The sequence below is a fragment of the Scardinius erythrophthalmus genome, assembly GCF_964197995.2.
Source record: "Scardinius erythrophthalmus genome assembly, chromosome: 25".
In the NCBI taxonomy this organism is placed as follows: domain Eukaryota; kingdom Metazoa; phylum Chordata; class Actinopteri; order Cypriniformes; family Leuciscidae; genus Scardinius; species Scardinius erythrophthalmus.
Genome location: NC_138245.1, coordinates 21178654 through 21202249, shown reverse-complemented (window position 1 = coordinate 21202249; position 23596 = coordinate 21178654). Strand labels below are relative to the sequence as shown.

Sequence of the window (23596 nt, the reverse complement as noted above, 5' to 3'; positions counted from 1 at the left end):
ACACACCCCCCCCCCCCGTCTTCAGAGTGTTCTTTTTATTTGGCAGTCTTTTATGAGGGGATCCGCTTACAGTAATATACAAGTATTTTAAATTCTACAACAAAAAAAAAAAAAACATAATAAATAAATACATTTATATCTATAGTTTTACATCTTTACAAAACTGATCTTGACTTATCTAAAATTGTTTAGGACAGAAATTAAAATGATAGTTCTCTCATATAGTTTATCATATCTTTTTATAGCAGAATACTCAACGAGACTTTTCCACTGAATGAAAGTGAATGGGGACCGTGGATGTCAAGAAAGCTAAATAAGCTACATTTGAAAAAGTAATGATTTAAATTTGGGCCTGTTGCTCGCACAAAACTATCATATGGCTTCAGGAAACTCTGATTATAGTGCACAAGTCGTATGGTCTACTTTTACGAGGCTTTATCTTGTTCTTATGTGTGTTTTGTAGCTTGACAGCCCCCTAGTCACCATCCACTTCCATTAAATGGCAAAGATCTCCTTTTGTGTTCCACTGAAGAAAGTTTTACAGGTTTGGAATGACGGGAGGGTGAGTAAATGAAATTTTGGTTGAACTATATCCTAATGTAACAATATATTAGCCTATATGCATGTTCTAAAATAGGTCCTTATGTAAATCAATAACCTGGCCCTTGTTAAAGGATTTGCTTCTCTGGATCTCATCCCAGTTTCCCTGAAAATTATAAATGCACAATGGTGGAGGGAAGTTGAAGGTGTTTTGACTGTCAAATGACAGTGACAGTCTAAGTCCTGTGCTCAGGCAGGCCGTGCTGCGTCCATATCTCTGCCCATGATTGCAGCATTTGAGTTTATTTGCATTACTGTTCTTTGCTGAGCTGCACCAGGGAAAAGTGCTTTTGCATTTTCATTTGCTTTGTTCACAGTCACCGTTTCCATTTGGACTGGTCTTTGTTACCTCTTTGTGCCGTATTAATTCCTGAATTTATTGTGTATGTGCCATGGCATACTTGCTGCTCTATGATTATTTTTTTGCGCATCAGCGTTCCTTTATCATTGCTGTGCTTGAATCATATGTACGATATGTTTATGGTTGTTGTAAACTAAGGTTTCTCACATTCTCTGTGGGATTTTCTCAGTCAGTGAGCTGTTAGATTTCCCTCTTTATCTTTATTTATACACCAAGCCTTTTATATAACCTCTGGTGTGTGAGAACGCATAGAATAACTGGTATAATTTAGCATTGATTCTGTTCTGGTTAACCAAAAAGCTCAATAACTGATTGATGTTTGAGTGTGATATCTGAATGGTAAACAATTTTGTGTTCAAAATCATGTCCTATAGCACATTCACAATCATAATGGTCAAGAATATTTGATACAAACCACCATTGTTAAAGTGATCTATACTTAGTTGCTGTGTCAGCCAGAGATCTGCCATAGAATATTCAAAACTCTAAGCATGGCCGTATGGTAGGAGTGTCCAAAAAAGTACCCCAACCCCACCCATTGGTGCCCTACAATTTTAAATGAAGTTGCTAGTTCCTAAAGGCTGAAGGAGATAAGCAAGCGAGCAGAGAACCAGTAGACTCTCAAGCCGTCCTCCATGATCTGTGGTGTGAATCTACTCACCTGATAAACAAAGATAGCCTACTCTATACATCACTTGCAGGTAAGTTCTTCTGTACAGTGCCAGTGAAAGTGTCTCAACATTATTCACAAAATTAATTTGTTTTTAGACATGGAAGAGAGTTTTTTCTTATTTATGTAATACATCTTTAAAGTTTTCCAAATATGTGATATACTTGGTTCTGACATTACAGTCTAGACTTAGAACTAAGCCAATTTAATCAATCAGTGAACATATAAACCAATAAATAAATGCTGTTTGCAATATTTTTTTATAAATGTAAACTTGTATATATGATAATTCTTTATATGAATTATTATTTGCTATTAAACCAGCACATTATAAAAATGTGAATTTGATAAACGTATTGCTTTCTTTATTTAAGAGCTTGCAACAATAATGAGCCAAAAAGTGGTGTTAATTATTAGTCAAATGTAATTTTTCCCTCGTTTTATTCAAATTGAATTGTAATTATTGTTGTTACTATTATCCAAATTCCAATTTAAACCAAACTTTTTTTTACTGCCTTTGTTTGTAACTGATTTATATTAACGTAAGGCCTACAAAGAGATATAGCCTAATACTAGGCTATATTAACAGTAGGCTATTACATACATATATTAAATATATTAATAGTATATCAATATACTATATTTCTAAATTTAAATATATTTGTGTAAAATAGGTCGTTCACGCTTTGATTCAATATTCGTTCAATAATTTCCCATTGATCGCACAGCATTATGTTAATATAGGCTACACATCAAATGGGCTGAATTTTGTCTGATACTTTGTGTGTGCAATCATTTAGACTGATAATGATAAAACAGTTATCAGGAGAATATGCGCTAGACGTACTATTCATAATCACTCAAGATCGACGGTTTTTCTGTTTAACGTGATAACATGATTGACTGACGGAAATTACAAGGAAATATGTTCCAATATTTATGTTAATTATGTCCATATATCCAATCATATTTAGTTCAATTTAACAAAATTGTTTTGTGAAATTATAATGTCTGTTTGTAGTTGAGTACAATTATTATCTAGCAGCCTAATCGAATTCTTTTACACCGCAATATAGGCCTACAGATCTGTTCCCGCAAATTTTGTTCGAGGTTAACTAGCTGTAAAAAAAAAAAAAAAAAAAAAAAAAAATTACATTAAATGATGCTTCAAGACTATTTTTCAGGACAGATATTTAATCAATATTGATCTTGCTCGACTGTTATTCTGTTTTTCTAAGACAATATATGGTCTTTCTGTTAATCTTTTAATAGTCAATTCCCCTAAGGGATTGAACGTTGTTGTGAGCTAATGCTAACAGTTATGAATGCCTGTGAGAAATTCAGACATGCTGTATTTTTAGTGCTGACTTTTTGCCACAGTCAAATGAGGACCTTTTAAAGGGAAGTGTGACAGGCCATACTGTCTAGATACCTAAATCAAATATTACCTTGTCAGGCTATCTGTTAGCATTCCCATTCATCTTGATGGCAGTTGCTCAGCTATAAGGATTGTGAAAAAAATATTTTAACTTAAGAATTGATTAAATTCATAATTCTTTCAAAATGATTGTCTGAACATTATTTCTCCCACTTGTAAGATGGAGAACTCATCTGAGCAGTCTCGTTGGGTGTCCCCCAGCCTGATCAGTCCCGACCCATTAGCAAACTACACTACAGAGCCTGGTTTACTGCCACCCGGTGAAGATGATGAGCCCTTCTACTCCAGCTCTGAGGCTGACTTACTCCCATCTTATTATTCCTCTAGTGTCCAGAGTCGAGCCTCGTCGTCTTACAGACACAGTCCAGGTGAGATCCTCACTGCTGTAGTTCAAGTGAAATGTGCCATTTCTGCATCACCGAATGGTATTGCGATTATAATAAGAGATCAGTAGGAGTTGTTTGAAGACATGCAACCATTGTTTCACTGGTTTCCACACCCCCATAAAACGATAGTTCACACAAAAATGAAATATTATTTACTCACCGTAATGTTTTTTCAAACTTGTATGACCTTCTCTTAAACAACCTTCTCTTAAACACAATGTTTTAATTGTTGTTTGTCCATATAATGAAAGTCAGAGGTGTCCAATGTTGTTTTGAACCCCATTGTCACTGCTTAGACAAAAACAGTTGAAACACCCTTCAAAACTATCAATATTGAGATACATTATAGTCAAAATGTGTTACTTTTTAATTCCATTGAAATAGTTCGCCAAGTCTACTCCTCTCCATCTCTTCTGGGAAACATCCAGTGGCTGGACAACTCCGTAGGCCACTCTCTAAACTCTTCCTATAACCCCACATCCACTGTCTGGGCAAGCAGCCCATTCACAAAGACACCTCTCCACCCTCACACCACCACGTCCATCTACCCGAACAGTGCAACCTCATCTTTCACATCCCCCAAAGAGGGATTCCCTTCCCCGAGTCATGATGGGAAGGAAAGTCCCAGGCTCCAGGAAGTCCTAAAAGCCGAGCGCCTGAGTCCCATGGGTGGAGGGGGAAGCAGCTTTCTCAATCTGAGTTCAGCCGCTGGAGGTGTGTATGGTCCTTCTCCACACATGCTGAGTCCATACGGATCGTACATGACCACGTCACAGGACTATAGTTCAGCAGCACTCTATTCTAGTGCTGGACCCTGGATGAGCCCTTCGTCATACTCACCCAAACTTCGCAACAAGATGAGACTTTCGCCACCAGGTAAGTCAATTTCCTCTAGAAATGACTGAGAAAGTTAAAATCCTGCATTATTCGTAATATTAATTACTTTTGAATTTGGCAGAGGCTCGTGAATGTGTAAATTGTGGTGCCACTGCCACCCCTCTGTGGCGTCGAGATGGGACAGGCCACTACCTCTGTAATGCTTGCGGACTGTACCATAAGATGAATGGCCAGAACAGACCCCTCATCAGACCAAAAAAGAGGCTGGTATGTAAAATAATAATAAAAAACAGGTGATAGTTTGTGTTTTTATCAAGTCAAGTCAAATTGATTTATGTAGCACTGGTTCAAAGCAGTTAATACTTATAATACCTTAAGAAATTCATGGCTTATAGACTCATTTTGCATAGTAGTAGATTACATCTGGCTATAACACAAGCAATCAAGCATTTGAGATTTGCTATATAGTATATATTGCTTACCGTGAGTGTACTCTACTATATGTACGCAGGTAAAATAGGATGTGCTATACATAATATAGTTTTATGATATAACAATCAAGCATTTAAGATTTGCTATATTGTGGTATGTAGTATATTCTGTTTTACATGAGTGTACTGTATGTTACTAGGTTTATTGTTATAATTAGGGTTATATATTAATGAAATCATTCATTATGTGGTGATCATATCAACTTTTTGACAATAAATTCTGCTTGTGTGTCAGATTGTCAGCAAACGCGCTGGAACGCAGTGTGCCAACTGCCACACAAGCACTACGACACTATGGAGACGCAATGCCAGCGGCGAGCCTGTGTGCAACGCCTGCGGCCTCTATTTTAAACTGCACAATGTGAGTATACACATTTATACTATATTTACCAGAAGGAAAAATGAGTAACTGCAAAATTGAATATCTCTGTTGTGCCTTTTTGCAGGTCAACAGGCCCTTAACTATGAAGAAGGATGGCATACAGACAAGGAATCGCAAGGTGTCTAACAGAAACAAGAAGGGCAAAAAGGGCACAGTGTCAGAGATTTACCCTGACATGTCTCACATCGTACCTCCTGATGAGCATGTAGGACCCTACTCTCTGAACCCAGGACCGCTCCTGTCTTATAGCCACACTCCTCATCTACTGCCCCCTTCCACCTTGCACTCCTCTCCCACTTTGTCCTACAGCCACCACCCAAACTCTGGCATGATGCCCACACTTGTGTGAAGGTTGGACCATGAGGCATGTACATTACGTTGTAGATATAGTAAACACACTTCTTGCATAAACGCACCACATGATTTTGAAGCAGTTATGTAGTTTGAATATTGGAACAGAAAAACTTGGTAGCTGAAACTCCTACATATAATGACATATGTAAATATTTATGATTTTAGGCCTTATTTTATGTGCTATAATCATACTATGATTTATTTTGAGACATTCAATAAATGTCTTTTAATTAAATGTTTTGAGGTATAACAATGTTTTTTTATCTTACATTCACCTTATTTTTAACATAAGAGCAGGAACGGCCATTTGTATCTTCCAGTGGCATCTGCTTTGTTATTTTAGCAGTACAAAAACAGTGTGTTATGCTGCTTGAAATTGAAACTGGTATTTGTTGTCATATAATTTTCATTCATTGTTGTCATCATAAACACACTGGTTTGTAGCGCAAGTAGTTTTACTGTACTTTGTTATTCTTCTAACTATTTACCTTAATGGCTAATGAATCAGAAGTCTAGTACATTAATGGAAAATTGATTATGCATTGCAAAATAAGGTGGATAACACCACCAGTAAGGCTCAAGTAACCCCTCTCTGGCACCAAACCAGAAATGTGATCCACTTACCACTACCTTACCATCACTTTTATTATAAAAAAAAAAAAAAAAAACTGTGGGTCAAAAACAAATGCAATTTACAGAAATATATAAAACGTGCACGATTTTGTTTTCTTTCCTAAAAAGGTACTGAAAATATATGTATATGCACACAAACCTCTATGATTTATAAATTTGTTCAGTTCCTTATAAGGAAATCAAATTAAATGATGTGTGTAATTTTAAACATTTGTGCGACTTTCAAAGGTGAGCACTTTCAGTGTGGTGACGGTATTTAAATTTCGCAAACTGTTTTAGACCTTGTGGTTTGAAGCTCACTATTTGGACTTCATGTCACTCCAGCTATGCAATAATAGTGTCATTGTCCATTCATCCACTCTGGAGAGGCTTTAACAATTGATCTGCTTTTGGAGCATGAACATGCAAATAAAAAACTTTCCATAAAGTTGGCGGAGAGCGACAAAACATTTAACCAAGCTTCCACTTGTGCCAGGTCCTAAATTTAGCTCACACGGAAAAACTGTTATATCTGTGTACACAACGCAACTGCAGGTCGTGTGGCCCAGATGCTGGCAAAATAGATATATGCTGAAAAACAATTGGTCTGACTGACACACATACTGTCATAGTATACTGAATTCAAATGTTCTGTAGGTATGCAGGTGTTTAGTATGAATACATTCAGACATACTACATCCGTTGACATTGACCTTTGACCCATGTGTTCTGTGACCACATACACAAAAACTCAAAAAGTAATTTACTCAAATGTTATCTATAGCACCCTTTTACAAGATGTTGGGACAGTTTAGTTTAGACTAAGGTGACCCACCTCTGCAGCATCACCAGAAATCATTTACTGATCTTGTATCAGCTTCCAAATTACAAGACTACAAATGCTTAAAGCATCTCTTAAAATTTAAACACTTATTTAATACACATTGAATGGTTTGGCTTTAACATAGTAGTTTTTTTTTTTTTTTAACTCATAAGAAAATTGTAAAAGCAACTCGAGCACCTGCAATTTTTGTTCCTCAGCAAGGCCTTAAAATAAACTACATGGAGGATGGAGCAATTCCAGAAATACATAGTTATTTGCATACTTGCATATACTGAGGTCAAATCATTGCATGATTGATCATTAGTCATGTGCAAAAGTGAAGACAGCTCACATCTCACGTGGAACCATGAACATCTGTGGATGTCTACTATGAAACCAAGCTGACTCATTCGGAAATGGTTTCAGAAAATGCTTAATTTGCAAAGGCATAAACTAGTAGTTCAATCTTAAATATTAACACTACTCATATTTGTACATTCTAAAAATAATAAATCTGTCTTATCTCAGCCTTTTATAGTGTCACCATGACTACAGCTTTAGATCCTGAAAACGTCTATGCACAAATATCTAGGGCTTGATAAATAAAAGACAACCTTAACAGATATATGGTTTGTCCCTGTTTGAAACGTTGAACAAGCAAACTCTTGAGTGGCAGGTGGGTATCTATTTGTTCTGTTTTGTCCTCACTGAGTTTATCTGCTGGGACGGCCAGCCATGTATTGGGGAAATGGTGACAAATGACTGCAAGAGATTAGCAACCACAGGACCAGCAGAGCAAATTCAAAACAACATCCGTTACAGTCCTTCTGTCTCAGTCTCTCTTCCCTCACAAACTTGCGAATACGAACCACACATGATACATGTCCACTACTAAATCTTATATCAAAGGTCTGCTGAATCAGTGCATTTTCAGATTACAAACTTGCAACATACAGACACCCAATACATTCAAATCTATACCCTTTATGAATGAAACGGCACACAGTGCGAATTTGGCATATTTCGCAAAAATAAATCATACTAATGATGTAATAAGAGTCTGTGCAAAGACTACACTGTTTTTTCCCCACTGACATTAGTCAAGCTAACATGACCAACAACAGGTTTTAGAACTGCTGAATTGGCAAAATGCAGCTGCCATGATTGTGTTATGTAAATTAAAATCTGTATTATTGAATGACAGTGATCTAATAGACAGTGACCTCTAAGGGCAGCGTGGTGTCAATACAATAGTCAAGAAAGATGTCAACTGTTAAGTTGCTTGGCAAGAATTAAAAAATGACTATAAAAAGGAAAGATGTTGTTTATTTGTTGAGATAATACTAATGCGTAATAATCGGAAGAGTTACCTTTATTGAGAGATTCCAGTAGGAAACATTTAGCACAACCAAATGCTCAAATAGTTCAAATAAATATTTCAGCACCTGCTTCACTTTGCACTGAAATAGTGGTCTGCCTATTACAATATTATTCAAACTAAGTAAACTAACTAAAATGTACATGACAAAACAGGTCCTACTGAAAGGAATGGAAATCAGATATTTGGCTCAAATGGGAAAATTTTTGATAGTAATACAATTGAATTCAACATTTTATAACAACAAAAAAAAGAACATTCAAGCACTTGACTGTAAATTACACGGTCCTTTTATTTGATCAGGAAAAAACAATAGACCTATCAATTTTGTTACAATTCCAACAAGTGTATGATTAAATACAGAGAACAGTATACAAAAAAAGAAAAAGAAAAACTCCAAAGACAGCAGGGTCAGTTGGGAAAAAAAGGATACAGTATAATAGTTTCCGCTCTTTGACAGCAGAATTGTTTAAGAGTAAACAGTACTTTCAGTAAAAGTGTGTAACTCCTCCGGCTTTACATGTTACAATTCATATTCGTTCACATCATAACGTTAAACTGTCACCCAAATGTGAGGTAAAAGCTCTGACCTACAAATCTGGGCCTGGAGAGTTAGAGAGCAAGGGGACCATCACCACAAGCCATCATCTACCAAGCAACCCCACCTTCTTCCCTTTCACTTCGAATCGCCCCGCTGGTCTGTAGTGGGTCTCTTCAGAAGACATGCTGCCTGACCAGGTAGCTTCGTCAGGACTAGAACCTGAAACAGAGCCATCTAGACTTTTTGGCCCAACTCTGGGAGAGCTTCTGCTCCCCCTGACACCTCTTTCACAACGGAAGCGCTCTCGCAGAAATGTCCCTTTTGTGTGGGACTGAACTACTGAAGGCCTTAACACCGCAGTTTGTTGATTTAGATTTTCAGTAAGCATCACTTCTGGCTCTGAATCACTGTCAGAGTCAATGGCAATAGGTTCTGAGGATGATCCGGGGCATGGCTTGAAGGCACAGTTGCTTTGACTACTTTGTCCAGTGTTTAATGGCTGCTTTTTCCCCTTTAAGTCTGCAGAGAAACCAACAGGAGACTTCAGCCTAAATTTCGAGGTCCTTGAGAATCCGCTTTTTTCATCGTCGTTGACTTTAAACAGACAGCTGGCGTCAAAGCTCATGTCATGCTTAAGCTGGCTCACTGCCCGCATGTTAAAGCCTAGTAACACAACAGGTTTGCGGGTTACTAAGTCTCGGTCACATGAGCGCCGATGATTGGCAAAATGGCTCGCGACATCTGACTTCCACAACCAGAGGCTTGCAGCAAGTTTCTCGATCTCTCGTTGGGAAGGGTAGGGATGCCGATTGAAATACGCTGAAAGGAAAGCTTTCCGTGCTTCGTAGGACTCGTCACCATGGCCTTTCGGATCTAAGGCCAGCACGACCGGCTCGCCTGGCTTCTCAACAAAGACTGTCGGGTAATACCTAGACTGGTCTACCATCTTTCTTCTCTTGGGGTCAGATGGATCCGGGGTAACTAACTCACGTTTGAGAGCCCCGGCTCCAGGTGAACGCAGTCCGCACGTGATGGGTTTGGTGCCTTTGGGGGTCTGGCAAACACCTCGGCAGTGCACCAAATGGAGCGTGATGGTGGAAGCTGTCATGTTACTGGTGTACACTCCCAGGCAATGGATGCACTTGTAGGTTAGCTTCTTCTCTACAGGGTGCAGCGTTTGGAGTACCTGATGACGATCCCGTAAATGATGGGCTAGGGCGTCCGAGATGGGACCTTTGAGAATAGTGAAGCATAGTGGGCAGAGAGTTTTACCAACTTCTTTCTTTTGCGACACCGAAGACTGGGACATGTTTCGGACCACAGAATCACTTTGGGTATCTGGCTGCTTTGCAGCCATCTTTGCAGGCTTGGCCATGGTGCTGTTTTGTGGCTGTTGATTGGCAGCTGAAGAGGCTTCGGGGTTCTCCTTCATGTTGTAGGTGGTTACAATAAGCTGAACATTTTTGGGACTTCCTTGTTGAAGCGTGAGATCAAATGTGAGAGGAGAACCAGTTGGCGGAATCCCTGGCTCGTTAGGGTGAGCCAGCCGCTTGTGTGCTACAATTTTCTCAACTTCGTGAAATGTGGAATGACATTGCGGGCATGATAGCCCATGAACTAGCATATGGTTCAACAAAGAGTCGCTGGGTAGGTAACGATTACAGTACAGACACTTGCTAGTAAAATTGTGGATCTTCATGATGTATTTAGCCATCGCCCTCACCTTCTCCGCCTGGTGTTCCTTTTCAAAGTGAGCACTATATGTGCCTTCAGGGAAAAGTTCATTGCAGATGGTGCAAATCTTCCACTTTTGTGTTTGTGAGGTGTTCAGAGCATTGGCTGCAGCTTTCTTGGCCTGCAGTGACGTCAATGTGGCAGTAGCAGCATGCACTGATGAAGAGAGAGGTAGGCTCTTCAGTGAGGGGGAGAAAGAAGCTGAATGTGCATTAAAGTGTGCAGCACCATGGACTCCAAAGCTACTAAGTTGTTTTCCTGCGTGTGACTGGGAGACCACACCAGACACAAAAGCTTTATCAGGTAGTGTAACGCGCACTGGTTGACCAGGCATGGAGTTGCCTGCAAGGCTTTGCTTGAAATGGTTGCCAACAGGTAACCCTACCATTTTAGGCATACTGAAGCGATTTATTTGAGGTGTCTGAGGACGTACGCCAGGAGTGATCGCAACACCCCTTTGGATTAGGTTGGCCTGGGGCCTCGGCACTATGACATTGGTGTGCCCGATCATAGCGGTAACTTGATGGCCAATGCGCTCATGGAACTCAATGACGTGCTGCACCAGTGCTTCATAAGAACGAGGCGTAAAGTGGCAGCTCTTGCAGTGAATTCCATGACTGTTGCCAGGGGTCTCTACACTGTTTTCTTGCTTCTCTGAGTTTTTTCCCAAGTAAGGTGTGGTCACATGCTGGAAGTGTTCCCTGTAGATATGCCTGCGCACCACATTGTACAGTCTATCTCGATAGGTGCACTTCTTGCAGTAGTACACTGGGAGCTCCTTTCGATCCCCTAGCAAGGGCTTGTCTACCCGCATACTGTCCCTAACCGCTACTGGAGCGCCGTGAGAGACAGCGGCACCCTGGCGTACCATATTGTGAGGCATATGGAAGAGCCTGACATGAGTTTCCAAAGTCCTCTTGTTCCCACTGTACGTGCAATATGAGCAGTTAAGAAGGATTCGGCTCTCGAAGTCTTCTCTGTGAACATTGCGGAAGTGGTTTTTGTAGGCAGAGAAATACTTGGAGGCAAACGGGCAATCTGAGCAGCAAAACTGCTTTGTTCTGTAGTCCTGCGACATTTTAGAGACAAAGCAGAATTACAAAATGTTTATGTAATGTGAAAACATGTTTTGCTTAGAGGACTTCTGTTGCAGTGGCTGACATACCTGTGACTTTGTCCAGGATGAATCCCACATACAAATGTCAAGGTAAAATTGATTCATGTGAGAATCACTGGGGGTAACATCTTTGTAGTCCTACAGGAAAATGGACAGGAAATACCATCAGTGAAGGTCTTAAGTGTATGCATTAACAGAGCAGATGTGTGTGTGTGTTTAATTTGATGTTCAATATGACTGCGAAACATATTTGCAAATTAAAAAATAATCACCTCCACATGTTCTTTGCAGTAGTCAAGGCCAATGTCACTGAGAAGTCTCTTGACTTTTTTCCTGGCCTTCCTCAATCGAGTGAGGTTATTCACTGGAAGCTGAAACATCTCTTCTATGTATAAAAAAGAAAGAAGAATATTAGTTATGCTCTCAATAATTAAAGATGCAGTCAGCCATGTTTATTTATGTTGTGCAAACCTATATACTAGTTATGCATTTTATGTTATGGATGCAGCATCATGCAAAAGCAATGGTTTTCAGATGCTATTTTCATTGTATAAACAGTCTATTTGCAGTCAGCCATTAACTTATTCCAAAAGTAAGTAGTATTTTGCTGTTCATGTGATCTCTGTTTCTACATGTTGGCCCCAGCTTTTATTAGCCTCATGAGAGTGTACATGACAAACAATTTTAAAGGAATAGTCCACCTAAAAATGGAAATTTGATCAACTACTCACTCTCATATCGTTCCAAAACCATTAAGGCTTTCACTCATCTTCGAAACACAAATTAAGGTATTTTTAATTAAACCTGAGAGATTACAGCCCCTCCATTGAAAGTCCATTATGGCAAAACTGTGACACTTCAAAAAGAGATCGCAAAAGTAATCCATGAATCAAGCAGTTTAAACCAAGTTTTCTGAAGAGACACCAAGAACCAATGAGGTTTGTTCTGTCACAAGCACATTTTAGCTTCCACAAGAACCAGTGAAATTTGTCCTCGTAAGTTTAGCAAGTAAAGTTAAGCTTATTTGACCCCATTTAATGTGTTTTTGAAGACTCAAAGTTTTTAGTGAATTGACTTTTAATGGAGGAACAGAAATCTCTAAGGTTCCATGAAAAAAAAAAAATCTTCACTTGTATTTCAAACATGAGCAAAAGTTAAGGGTTTGGAATGACTGAGTAAATGATGACAGAATTTTCATCTTTGAGTGAAGTAACGATTTAAGTACTATTCATGTAAACAATTCAATCATGTTAAAATTTTGAATGTAGAAAAAACATTGTGAATAGATGCTAATATTTTGTTTGAACAACAACAACTAAAGTATTAGTATCTGCTTGTATACTGTTTTATGCATCTTAATGCATATACAGTAGTATGAAAGATAATTTCACTAGGTGTTAAATTTTCCATCAGTTATGGGAAATGAATCAAATCAAACTAAACACACGTGCCTATATACAGTCAATAGTTTGGTAGATTTTGCAGAATGTAAATAAACCACTAAAATAAACCTAATTAATAAAATTGCATGCCGCAAATGCAGCCCTGCAACTGGGCCAGTTGCTCCTATGAATGCAACTCCACTAAACAATACAGGCCACAGCAGGCCTTTTGATGGGCTCAGCAAAATAATACCCCATTTATTTTGACAGACTACGTTTGCGTTGCCCTTACCCGCGTGTACAAACTTTGCAATGACAGTAAAGTGTATCTAATTTATAAATAATTTTGTATTTATTTTTTTACTTTTGCGATAACATGGCAGTTCTTACTGCATGCACATATGCAATTAGCACGTTAGCTTAGCAACGGGATGTTTGATGTGCACACTGAACTCCACACAAAAGCACTGATGCCAGAGAAAGAAAAACAAACGTTTATAATGGCATATTACCTGCTTTTCTTCACGGTCTCGCATCGAATTCCTTTCAAGAGTTTCGCTTGGACCAAATTAATGGTTGGGGTGAGAGGACAGAGGCAGATTGTGGTTTATTCGGCCCGGGCAGATGCTGCAGTCTTTCGCGCCGCTGCTGCCGCCGGTGGATTTAGGCAACTCATCCTGAGAATCCGCACCATGTGTCCTCAACTGGATTTACACAGACTACAGGGCAGTTTCTATTGGTCCTATGAACTTGTTCTTTAATTCACGATTTGGATAGCCTGTTGTGTCAATTCAATACAAACACTGGGCAAAAAAATACTTTTTTTTTCTTCTCTTCGAGACTGTACCACATACCAGCCCAGCCTGTTCAAAATGGCGGACGGTTGCAAGCGGAAATGACATATATTTGTGTAAGGTTCAAAAGGGGCCACACTGATGTCTGGTGGTCATTCATCAACGCAACACGAGACTAACCAAGTAGGTTCGCAAAAGAATTGCACAAAGTGTAGCTTTTGTTCTTGATATTTGCTTGGGATTATACATCAGTTGAGATTATGAAATTAAGATGCACTACAACACCTTGGTAAACAGTTTCTGCTAAAATACCATATTAAAGTAGCTACTACTATATCAGTTTAGAATGGTTCATTTTTCACTGGTGTTGGTGATATGATTCGATGTCATCAACATTGACAGTGGTAGTGTAAAGTCCAAGACTATCTGCCAGCCTAAGAGATATTGAACCAAAGTGTTTGCTATTTTCTAAAGTCATGTTATAGATCTTGTGAATGTTTCATCCATGAATATGATTTACTTTAAAAAACAAAATTTTGACCTTGTAATATCAAAATGTCATAACTAAACCTGGAAAAACTGAGAAAAAACCCAAAACCTTAAAAACCACCCTTCCACAATTGACTGCAAGCTCACATTTAGATCTGCCTCCATGCAATCAACATAACTTAACAAATTTATGGGGGATGGGGCAATTTTTTTTTACATTTTTAAAAATGCCCCCAAAATTAGAGATATGGCGCAAAAATGTCCTTATATGAGTTCTTGTTTTTAATGTTAATAACAGGATATAGAGTGCTGTTTTCCCAAATATCAGCACAATTGAAAATGCGATAGTATATTGATTTCATACAACAGTTCAACAAACAAGAAATTAATATTATTGTGATAGTTAATAAAATGGTGACTTTCATTTTAGACTTAGAACATCATTGTCTATTTTTGAATGAATCCGCATTTTGAACGAATTGTTTGACTGAATGTTGGGGCCCTCCAATTTTTTCTTTGAAACGGGCCTCCGAATTGCAAATGCCGCCTCTGTGTAAAACCAAAACTCCAAGCAGACATGTAATGATTGTAATGATTTCTTTATTTTAACCACCAAATAATATTTTTTTCCCATTATATTATATTAATATATTACATGATATAAGGAGGAAAAAATATTGCACATCCTTCACCTAGCACTACATATAGTGACTCATTTAAAAATGTAGGCTATACTTTTTTTTATTCCATCTATTCCGAATTAATCCAGTGGTTGCATCACTTCCAAAGTAACAAAACGGGGTCCGGTCATCACCAGCTTTGAGAGGGTACGATAGTCCAGGTGAAGCACACTGCGTCCATTGACTTGGCACACAAACTGGCGTACCTAAGCAAAAAAAAAAGAAAAAGAAAAAGATTGGAGACCAGCTAATGATGGATTCTAATTTTCTATTGTGTAAGCAATGTGTTTACGTGTTATGGACACCTTAACTCCTGCTGCCGCAGCAGGGCTTCCAGGATCCACCGCCTGTACATAACAAGGTGATTTTCCCCGTACTACAATGCCCCAGCCTAGGTCATCACCGAGGATCTTTAATTAAAAAACTCACATTAAAAAACTGTAGTTCAAGGTTCTTTTCATGGCTAGCTGAGCATGATATGCAAGACTTACCGTAAGAACTCTTTTTATATAAGGAGCACCTGGAGATAACAGCTCCTCACAGGTTACATGTCTTTTCAGCACTGTCAATAACAATAATACACTTATATGTTGTGCTCAGAATTTGGCAACAGATAGAATAATGTCACTAGTTTTATTTTTGGCAATCTTTTAATACCTTTTCTCCTAAAAAAAATAACATTGAAATATAACAATTGTGTCTGTAACAAATTTTCAAAAGCATGCACATGCTGTCCTATAACCTGATGTAGGATTGCATTGTACTGCAAGAGCAGCGGTAAGAGAAACAGTGAGTGGGTATCCACATGAACTGTGCTGCTGGTGGGTCAAACTTCCACAGTGTCCATTTGTAGGCACATTTAAATCCTTAGCAGGTTCAACTGGAATTAGAAATCAGAATTATGAATTAGAAATGTTTATTCACGTAATCTGTTTTCGAAAGAAGTGTATTATGTTCATCAAGGCTGCATATTAGGCCTAAATCAAAAATACAGAGTAATATAGGCTACAGTATTTTTTTTTCTTCAGTGATTTGCCCATATTGTTATATTGACCAAATGGTAGTCCAGTATTACATTTTGTTGTGTGTCTGGGGGTCCATGAATAGTTTGGGGTTATGAAAGAGGCCTTTGGTGTAAAATAAAATAATGAGAAACCCTAGGTTAAGGAGCTAGCTTGCTGACACAAAGGTTGCAGGTTGCATATATGGATGTGCACGGAAATGTTGAGTTACTGCGCTCATTATGCTGTGATATCTCAGCTGTGCCCTTGAGCGAGGTACTTAACTTCATATTGCTATATTGCTCCAGAGGGGTCTGACCCAGCAATTATTGTGCTGAAAGTCACTCTGAATAAATTGAGCTATTTGCCTAAGTACCACATCTCAAGCTCTAACTCTCCATATCAATGCATGGAAATATATTTGTAGTATTTTTTATCATTTTAATACCAGATAAGAAGTCACTGTTGCTCTCCGATGGAGATGTTTTGCGTAGTGTGAAGGGACTGTCAGCCTGGTCTTGGTTATGCTGTGTTATACATTCAACCTCTTCATTCTCTGTCTCGTGCAGCAGTTCAGAGAGACGGCGCCGCCGGCGAAAGTTAATGCAGAATTGATACAGCAACCCGCTGTCAAAAAAGTGGTGCTTCAGAGAGACTGCAGAGTGAAATGAAGAGTGTTTCAGCAAGGCAAAGCTTGAAGAAGTTATTGCTATACTCAGGTATGTTGCATTTTATTAACTTCACAAGAAGTGCAATTTGACTTAATGGCAGAATAATACACACACTATCATAATATTTTACCATGCTGAATGATATCATACTCTAGTAGGGCCTTGCAGAGATCTAGTCCTTGTCGCCGACTCTCTATTTCACCGTTCTGTAGTAGCCAATCAATTAACGTGTAACCAGGGAAAGAACGTTCATAAGCCACTCCCTTTTCCTGTCTCAGCTGTAAGATGGAGTCTTTGCTTGTAATCAGACTGTAAAAAGCAACAGATGAATTTTGATACAGGCATTTTGAAAAAGAGACTAATGATAAAAATACTTTTACCGCATTTATTAATGTAGGTTAATGTTTACTTATACATTTACTACAACACAACCAATGTTTGGGGTCGTTTGGGTCATTGGTGGGCGTAAATTCTATACGCCCACCAATGCTGCTTTTATTTGATCAAAAATACCATAAAAGAGTAATATTGTGAGATAGTATTACAAATTAAAATAATTCTATTTAAATATAATTTGTATTTTATTCCTGTGATGGCAAAGCTGGATTTTCAGGAATCATTAATATGCTGATTTGGTGCTAAACAATTGCGCTGCTTAATATTTTTGGGAAGCAGTGATACATTTTTTCAGGATTCTTTGAAGAATAGAAAGTTTTAAAAAGCATTTAGCCTACTTGAAATAGAAATATTTTATTACATTATTAATGCCTTTACTGTCCCTTTTGAGCAATTTAATCATCCTTGCTGAATAAAAGTATCATTGTCTTTCAAAGAAACCCTTACTGAACCCAAACTAACAAATGTTCTTTGTAAAGTGTTATCAAAAAATAAATCAAAAAGATATACCAATTCAGAACAGACTGAAGGTCTTGAAAATTAGGAATGACTGCAATTTAAAGCTAAATTAACATTTAAGATTTTTTACTTCCTGTGAAAATGTCTTACTGTTCATACAGCCTCTGTCCACGCATGAAGATCTTAACTTCTATGTTGAAAGGAAATGTGCCATCATCTTTTCTGAATCTGTACAAGTATTTGGCATCTTTGAACACGGGCCACTTATCACACACTATTAAGATGAGAAAATTGTAAAGTAAACATTGTTACAATCTGTTAATTCAAACACAAAGAGTCAAATAAATGGGTCCTTATATGAGACAACACAGAAAGCAATGACCTTGCTGTATCATATTCTTTGTTATTTGGTGTACAGTAAATAATGTTCTACCGTGATGAATGATGTCATGGTCCATGAGGTACTGCATGAGCTGGACAGCAGTTTCTCGATCAGGCACTTCTTTATGAGAAATCAGCCAATCAATTAACTCCTGAGCCACAAAACAATTCGGGTACGTTCGCAAATGGTGTCTGTGGTCCTTAATCAACTTGCTATCATGTAGTCGTAATCTTCAAAACACAAATTATTAGAACTGTTATTTTGTAAAAAATAATAATAAATAAAAATAAGAATATTAGGCTACTGTATAACAGTGTTTCAATATTCAACAAATAATCATTATATAAAAATAAAGTCTTGCTGGTGAGATTTATATCTGTGTAAATGTCCTCCTGGGACTAAGCTTTGTGAATATAGCGTACCTTAGCTGTTCTCCGGCAATCATTACCTCAGCTTTTTGGTGTCTTGTCATCATTGTACTTTGAATGTTTCCCAGTAGCTCCATGAATGTTCTGTCAAGGCTCTGCTTTAGTGCACTTGTTTTCTTCGCTTTATTGGTGCTTTTGTGTTTACTAAATATACAGTGAACCGTGGCACCAGTTTTTCAATGCTTTGAACTGTTATGTATACAAATATACAGTCTCTCTCTCTCTCTCTCTCTCTCTCTCTCTCTCTCTCTCTCTCTCTCTCTCTCTCTCTCTCTCTCTCTCTCTCTCTCTCTCTCTCTCTCTCTCTCTCTCTCTCTCTACATCCTTGTCACAAGAACTTTAAATATGTTCCCAAGTTTAGGGTGACTTTACAGCCAACCTTCTCCAGATAATACATTTAAAAGCAGATGCACTGACTGATGTTGTCTTAACTGTAAATTTTGTAAATGTAAAAATTACCTACGTATTACATTTTGGAAAACATATCAGCCGTTTCACACAATGTCCACATGGTGTCAGTAAAAGAGTTATCAGAGAAACATACACCATCATTCTGCATGAGTTTTCTGAGGATCTTCTAACCTGGGCTTATCATTGGGTCCAAATACCATCTTAACTTATATTGGCTCATCTCAAAATTGCTTCCAGTTAGGTGTTTAAACTTTATTTTCAGTACAGGATTATAATTGCACTGTCTTACATTGCTGAGGGGAGAGGAGTTACAGTTTTTTGTTTAGTTTTTCACTGGCAGCGTGAAACACGTCCAGGTATCTCACGCTTAATTCATCTTCATTTTTTTGCATTCTCATTACTGCAATGCAGATTTTTAAAATTGTATTATTATGATACACTGTAAAAATACAACAGTGAAAACCTGTTAAATTAAACAGCAATAGACATAGCAATAAAAATGTAATACACTTGTTAAAGTTATGGGGATTTTTTTTATATAAGTAAAGCTACAATGGCATTCCCAGCCTTTTTAGATGTTTAGATTTTATTTAAGAAAGATTTTATTTTTGTTATCTGTCACGTACATTGGAGTAGCCTACATTTTTATGTTGCATCTGATGTTATTTAGTTTATGCTTATAGCCTTAATTTAGTGTCATGTGCTACCCTGATGGTCTTGACTGTGCTCTCTTTTTATTATTATTGGTCACAGTTGCTGGAGAAGCCAACTTTAAGGGATTGTGTGTCCTTCCGTTTCACAAGCCAGTATACATTTTACAATGACAATCAGATTTTAGCTCAAATGTAGGCTAATTTAATAGGCTAACAATTATAGGAACTGTATACGAAATATAGGCCTACAGTCACCAAAACCGTACAACAATACTGAAATGCTTGTGTCAGATCAGTATACTGGAAAGTGTACTGTGGTAGTAGCTTGTTTATTGCACTGCCTTTGACGTAGTCTACTTATTTAAAGTTAAAAACAATAGGCCTATTACAGTGAGAATCATATAGCTTACTGAGAATCAAAAAAGTATGCTAACCTTAATAATAGGTTTCTTTTTCGTTGAACAAAATACAACTTCTTGTTTTTTTTTCCTTTTGATTTGAGGTAAATGTAACTTGGACGTGTTTTGCTGAGAGTGACAGCTGTGATAGGAAAGAGGGCGTGGTCTCGCTGCGCGGCTGCTTTTAAAGCAGAGTGATTTACTTTCTTTTCAACATACATCCTGCGCTGGTCAACGAACGAGAGACCCTAAAGGCGAAAACCTGCTAACTTTCCGTTGGCTAAATTGTTCAGGAGGGTGGTTGAAAGCGGTGTCTTCACATCCAGCTCGATTTTGAAGCCTAAGTGGTGTTTTCAGAACCTTAATGCAACCTAAACCACATTAATAAGTTGTTCACTTCATCGAAACATCAGCAGAAATCATGACGGCGGAGCATCATGGTCTTCTGGAGCTGGCAAAAAATCAGCTGAATATGGACTACGGTGACTTTGACATGAGGTTTGACGTGAAGAAGGAGACTGCAGCTTTGGGACCAGAGCGCTCTTTTATCCAGCAGTGCGGTCTACACGTGCCAGGCTCCGTGTCCAGCACACCCGTGAGCACCCCGTGCAGCTCCGTGCCTTCATCGCCGAGCTTCAGCCCGAGTGGACAGAGAAGCAGTGCTGACGATCTCTACTGGACCCTGAGCACGGGGACTTATCCACAGCACGCAGATCCACACTGTCTTGAACTAACACCCGAGGATGTCCGGGAAGCCTTAAGTGCGAATCTCATGCATGCACACCCGCCTCCGCTCCACCAGGCAGAGATGGAGGGATACAGGAGCATGGGTCAGTTCCACGCGCCGAGCGTGCATCAGTATCATCAGCAGCAGCAGTACACCGAGCTCGGCCTCAATCCCGGCTTTGCGCACGGCAAAAGCATGGATCAGTTAATGCAGCATATCGACTGCTCATCTCAAGGCGCGACGCACCTGAAGTCCCACCATCAGACGCACCACAGGCGCAGCGAGCGCGCGGAGAGCCGCTTCTCCGACCAGCAGTTGGTGTCCATGTCTGTGCGCGAGCTCAACCGACACCTCCGCGGCATGAGCAAGGACGATATTATCCGCCTGAAGCAGAAACGCCGCACCTTGAAGAACCGCGGGTACGCGCAGTCGTGCCGGCACAAACGCGTTCAGCAGAAACACACACTGGAGCACGAGAAGACGAGCCTCGCGACGCAAGTGGAGCAGCTGAAGCACGAGCTCAGTCGGCTGGTGCGCGAGAGGGACGCGTATAAACTCAAATGCGAGAGGCTAGCTGTCGGAATGAACTGCCAGAGTAACGGACCCTCTTGTGAAAACCCATCATCGCCCGAGTTTTTGCGGTAGTTCAAAATGTATTGAGGATTTCTAAAGTTCCTGATAAAAACATCTTAAACCAGAATGAGATTGTTTGCTGGTCTGATGCCCCAAACCCCTCTAAAACCAGCTGCAAGACCAGCAAACCATCTTATAGTTGTTGTTTTTGGTTTTGTCAGCGGAGGAGAAAGTTTTAATTCTCTTATTCAGTATTTTATATTTTCACTCGACCTTATCTCTGACATGTCAAGCTGGTTTTGATAATGTATCTTTTATCTTTTGAGTTTTCACAACAGCCATCAGCCATCTTAGCTATGCAAATGACATTTGACCCTTTTGGCAATAGATGCATTGCATTGGTATTTTTGTTTGTTTGAACATTTTCTATATCTTTCATTTGTTTCATTAATCAGTTGTACCATTCTCAAGAATTGTTCCTTGAAACTTTTAAAGAGTAAATGATTGTGATTTGCATTGTTACCTCCAGAATAAATTTTTGAAGCAAAAAAAGTATTCGAGTTCCCTAATCTTTCTTACTTTCGTATGTAGGCCTACCTCATGCGAAGGGATGTTTTATATGTAACCCATCAACCACATTGTTCATAAAAAGTCAACACAGATTGACCTGAAACACACACAAATGCATCAGCACACACACATAAAATATCATGTGAGCATAGGTATGTCTACTTGCAGCAACCTTTGACCTTGCTTAGCGGCTGTTTCCTGAGACAACTGTGTTTCTAATGACTCGAGAGACTCGGAGAAGAGCTGCACGGCACTGATTGTACCAAGGTGGAAATAAGTTTAGCCCTCTAACCTCTCCTTAAGAGGAAAGCAAAGGCCATCCATCCGAACTGTCGCTTCATTTCTCGTGTACTATATAACTCCAATAACAGCCCATTATGACAAACTTTACAAGAACAATGAGTAATCTAAACCCTAAATGACGAACAGTGTGTAGCTTAGAACATCTCCACTTTTGGTAATGAATTAAAAGGAATTAAATATGCAAATCTAGACTAGGCAAATACGGACTGCACACTTTGTTAATAACAGTTAATGGAATAAGTAAAGCAGCACTTTCCCAACACTGACATAAATAGATCTTGTTATTCTTTGTTTACACAACTCTCCTTTTCTCGGGATCCAAACAACATGTGTGGCAAAACAGCCTTTAACCCTCGACCTTGTTGTCAACTGCTCCTTAACAGTTAGTGCAAGATTGACCTTTTTGTAATGACGTGCCACCTGTGCAATCCAGGGTCACAGGTGCAAAAGCAGTTTTTCACGAAGCAACAGATTTATGGTCTCTTTCTCATCCCATTTAGGGTGAGCTTGTCTTCATAAGCGAGAATGATTGAAAGCATTGTGGACTCTGATCAATAAAAATTGGAATTTAAGACTCATCATGACTGACATTCACTCAGATCTGTTTTTTGTTCTGTAATGTCTGCTGTGGATGTTTCACAGTAATCATCATTCCTCGGGTGGCATTTTTATGACAAGCACTTTTTTATATAGGTAATTCTATATCATTGGCGTTTTGTTTTTCTGTACGGTGCTCTTCTTGTAGTGAGAAATGACTCGTGAGGCATACGCAGTGCAGTTGTATAAGTCACTAACAACCTCTCTCCCTGCGCATGAGATATTGTGGCTAATGTCTGAGCCCTCCAGTCCCCTCCTTCCCCCACTCTGCCTTAGGTCCATTGAGTCAGCACTCTACCCAAGGTGTCTGCTTCTCTGTGGCATCAGAGGGTCACTGAAATACTGAGGCAGGAAGAGACCAAGAACAAGCAAAAGCGCAAAATTCTGGTTGTAAAACGGGTAGTTGTGATTTGATCGGATGAGCCGTGCACATAAATGCACACCTATGACCATTATTGTGTATATTTGTCTGCTTGCTACGTTGTTCGGGAGCTGTAAACAACTTTAAAGTTTACAAGTTAAAAACTATATTATTTAGCAGAATTTTTATTTTTATTTTGTTTATTGATTATTATTACATTTATAATTTTACACAATTTATAGTTGCATTTATGTTATCAATTTTCTGTCACAGCAATATGATAAAATAAATATTTATTTCATTTATAATTTTAATAATAATTTTAATATTATTATTATTACATTTATAATTTTATACAATTTATTGCTGTATTTATGTTATCAATTTTCTGTCACAGCAATATGGTAAAATAAATATATATTTATTTCATTTATAATTTGAATAATAATATTATTATTATTACATTTATAATTGTATACAATTTATAGTTGTATTTATGTTATCAATTTTCTGTCACAGCAATATGATAAAATAAATATATATGTATTTCATTTATAATATACATTGTTTATTACATATACATTTACAATTGCATAT

At 38.4% G+C, this 23596-nt stretch overlaps 4 protein-coding genes across 5 annotated transcripts; 2 read left to right on the top strand and 2 right to left on the bottom strand.

Annotated features, from left to right (window-relative positions):
* Window positions 1-245: 245 nt before the first annotated feature.
* Window positions 246-16789, top strand: gata1a (GATA binding protein 1a). 2 transcript variants are annotated; one of them, XM_081358034.1, is made up of 7 exons: window positions 246-332; window positions 464-1662; window positions 3230-3437; window positions 3840-4331; window positions 4414-4559; window positions 5019-5144; window positions 5230-7482. In XM_081358034.1, exons 3-7 carry the CDS (start codon window positions 3230-3232, stop codon window positions 5512-5514), a joined length of 1257 nt encoding a protein of 418 aa, XP_081214160.1. In that variant the 5' UTR covers window positions 246-332; window positions 464-1662; the 3' UTR covers window positions 5515-7482. The 2 variants fall into 2 exon arrangements, with proteins under 2 accessions (XP_081214160.1, XP_081214161.1); XM_081358035.1 differs by lacking the exon at window positions 246-332 and adding an exon at window positions 16640-16789 and having other exon boundaries at window positions 1545-1662; window positions 5230-5529.
* Window positions 5652-14034, bottom strand: adnpa (activity-dependent neuroprotector homeobox a). The gene is made up of 4 exons (XM_081358033.1): window positions 13619-14034; window positions 11997-12109; window positions 11773-11862; window positions 5652-11676 (listed from the first exon to the last, which is right to left on the bottom strand). The coding sequence occupies exons 2-4, from the start codon at window positions 12102-12104 to the stop codon at window positions 8977-8979; spliced, it is 2898 nt and encodes a 965-aa protein (XP_081214159.1). The 5' UTR covers window positions 12105-12109; window positions 13619-14034; the 3' UTR covers window positions 5652-8976.
* On the top strand, window positions 13984-21711 carry mafbb (v-maf avian musculoaponeurotic fibrosarcoma oncogene homolog Bb). The gene is made up of 3 exons (XM_081358036.1): window positions 13984-14083; window positions 16640-16789; window positions 20282-21711. The coding sequence occupies exons 2-3, from the start codon at window positions 16738-16740 to the stop codon at window positions 21238-21240; spliced, it is 1011 nt and encodes a 336-aa protein (XP_081214162.1). The 5' UTR covers window positions 13984-14083; window positions 16640-16737; the 3' UTR covers window positions 21241-21711.
* Window positions 15150-18486, bottom strand: LOC308685909 (DEP domain-containing mTOR-interacting protein; the record flags this gene model as incomplete). The annotated part of the gene is made up of 9 exons (XM_081358037.1): window positions 18401-18486; window positions 18030-18208; window positions 17747-17870; window positions 16872-17050; window positions 16519-16725; window positions 15812-15949; window positions 15561-15631; window positions 15375-15479; window positions 15150-15275 (listed from the first exon to the last, which is right to left on the bottom strand). Exons 1-9 carry the CDS (start codon window positions 18481-18483, stop codon window positions 15150-15152), a joined length of 1212 nt encoding a protein of 403 aa, XP_081214163.1. The 5' UTR covers window positions 18484-18486.
* Window positions 21712-23596: the final 1885 nt, after the last annotated feature.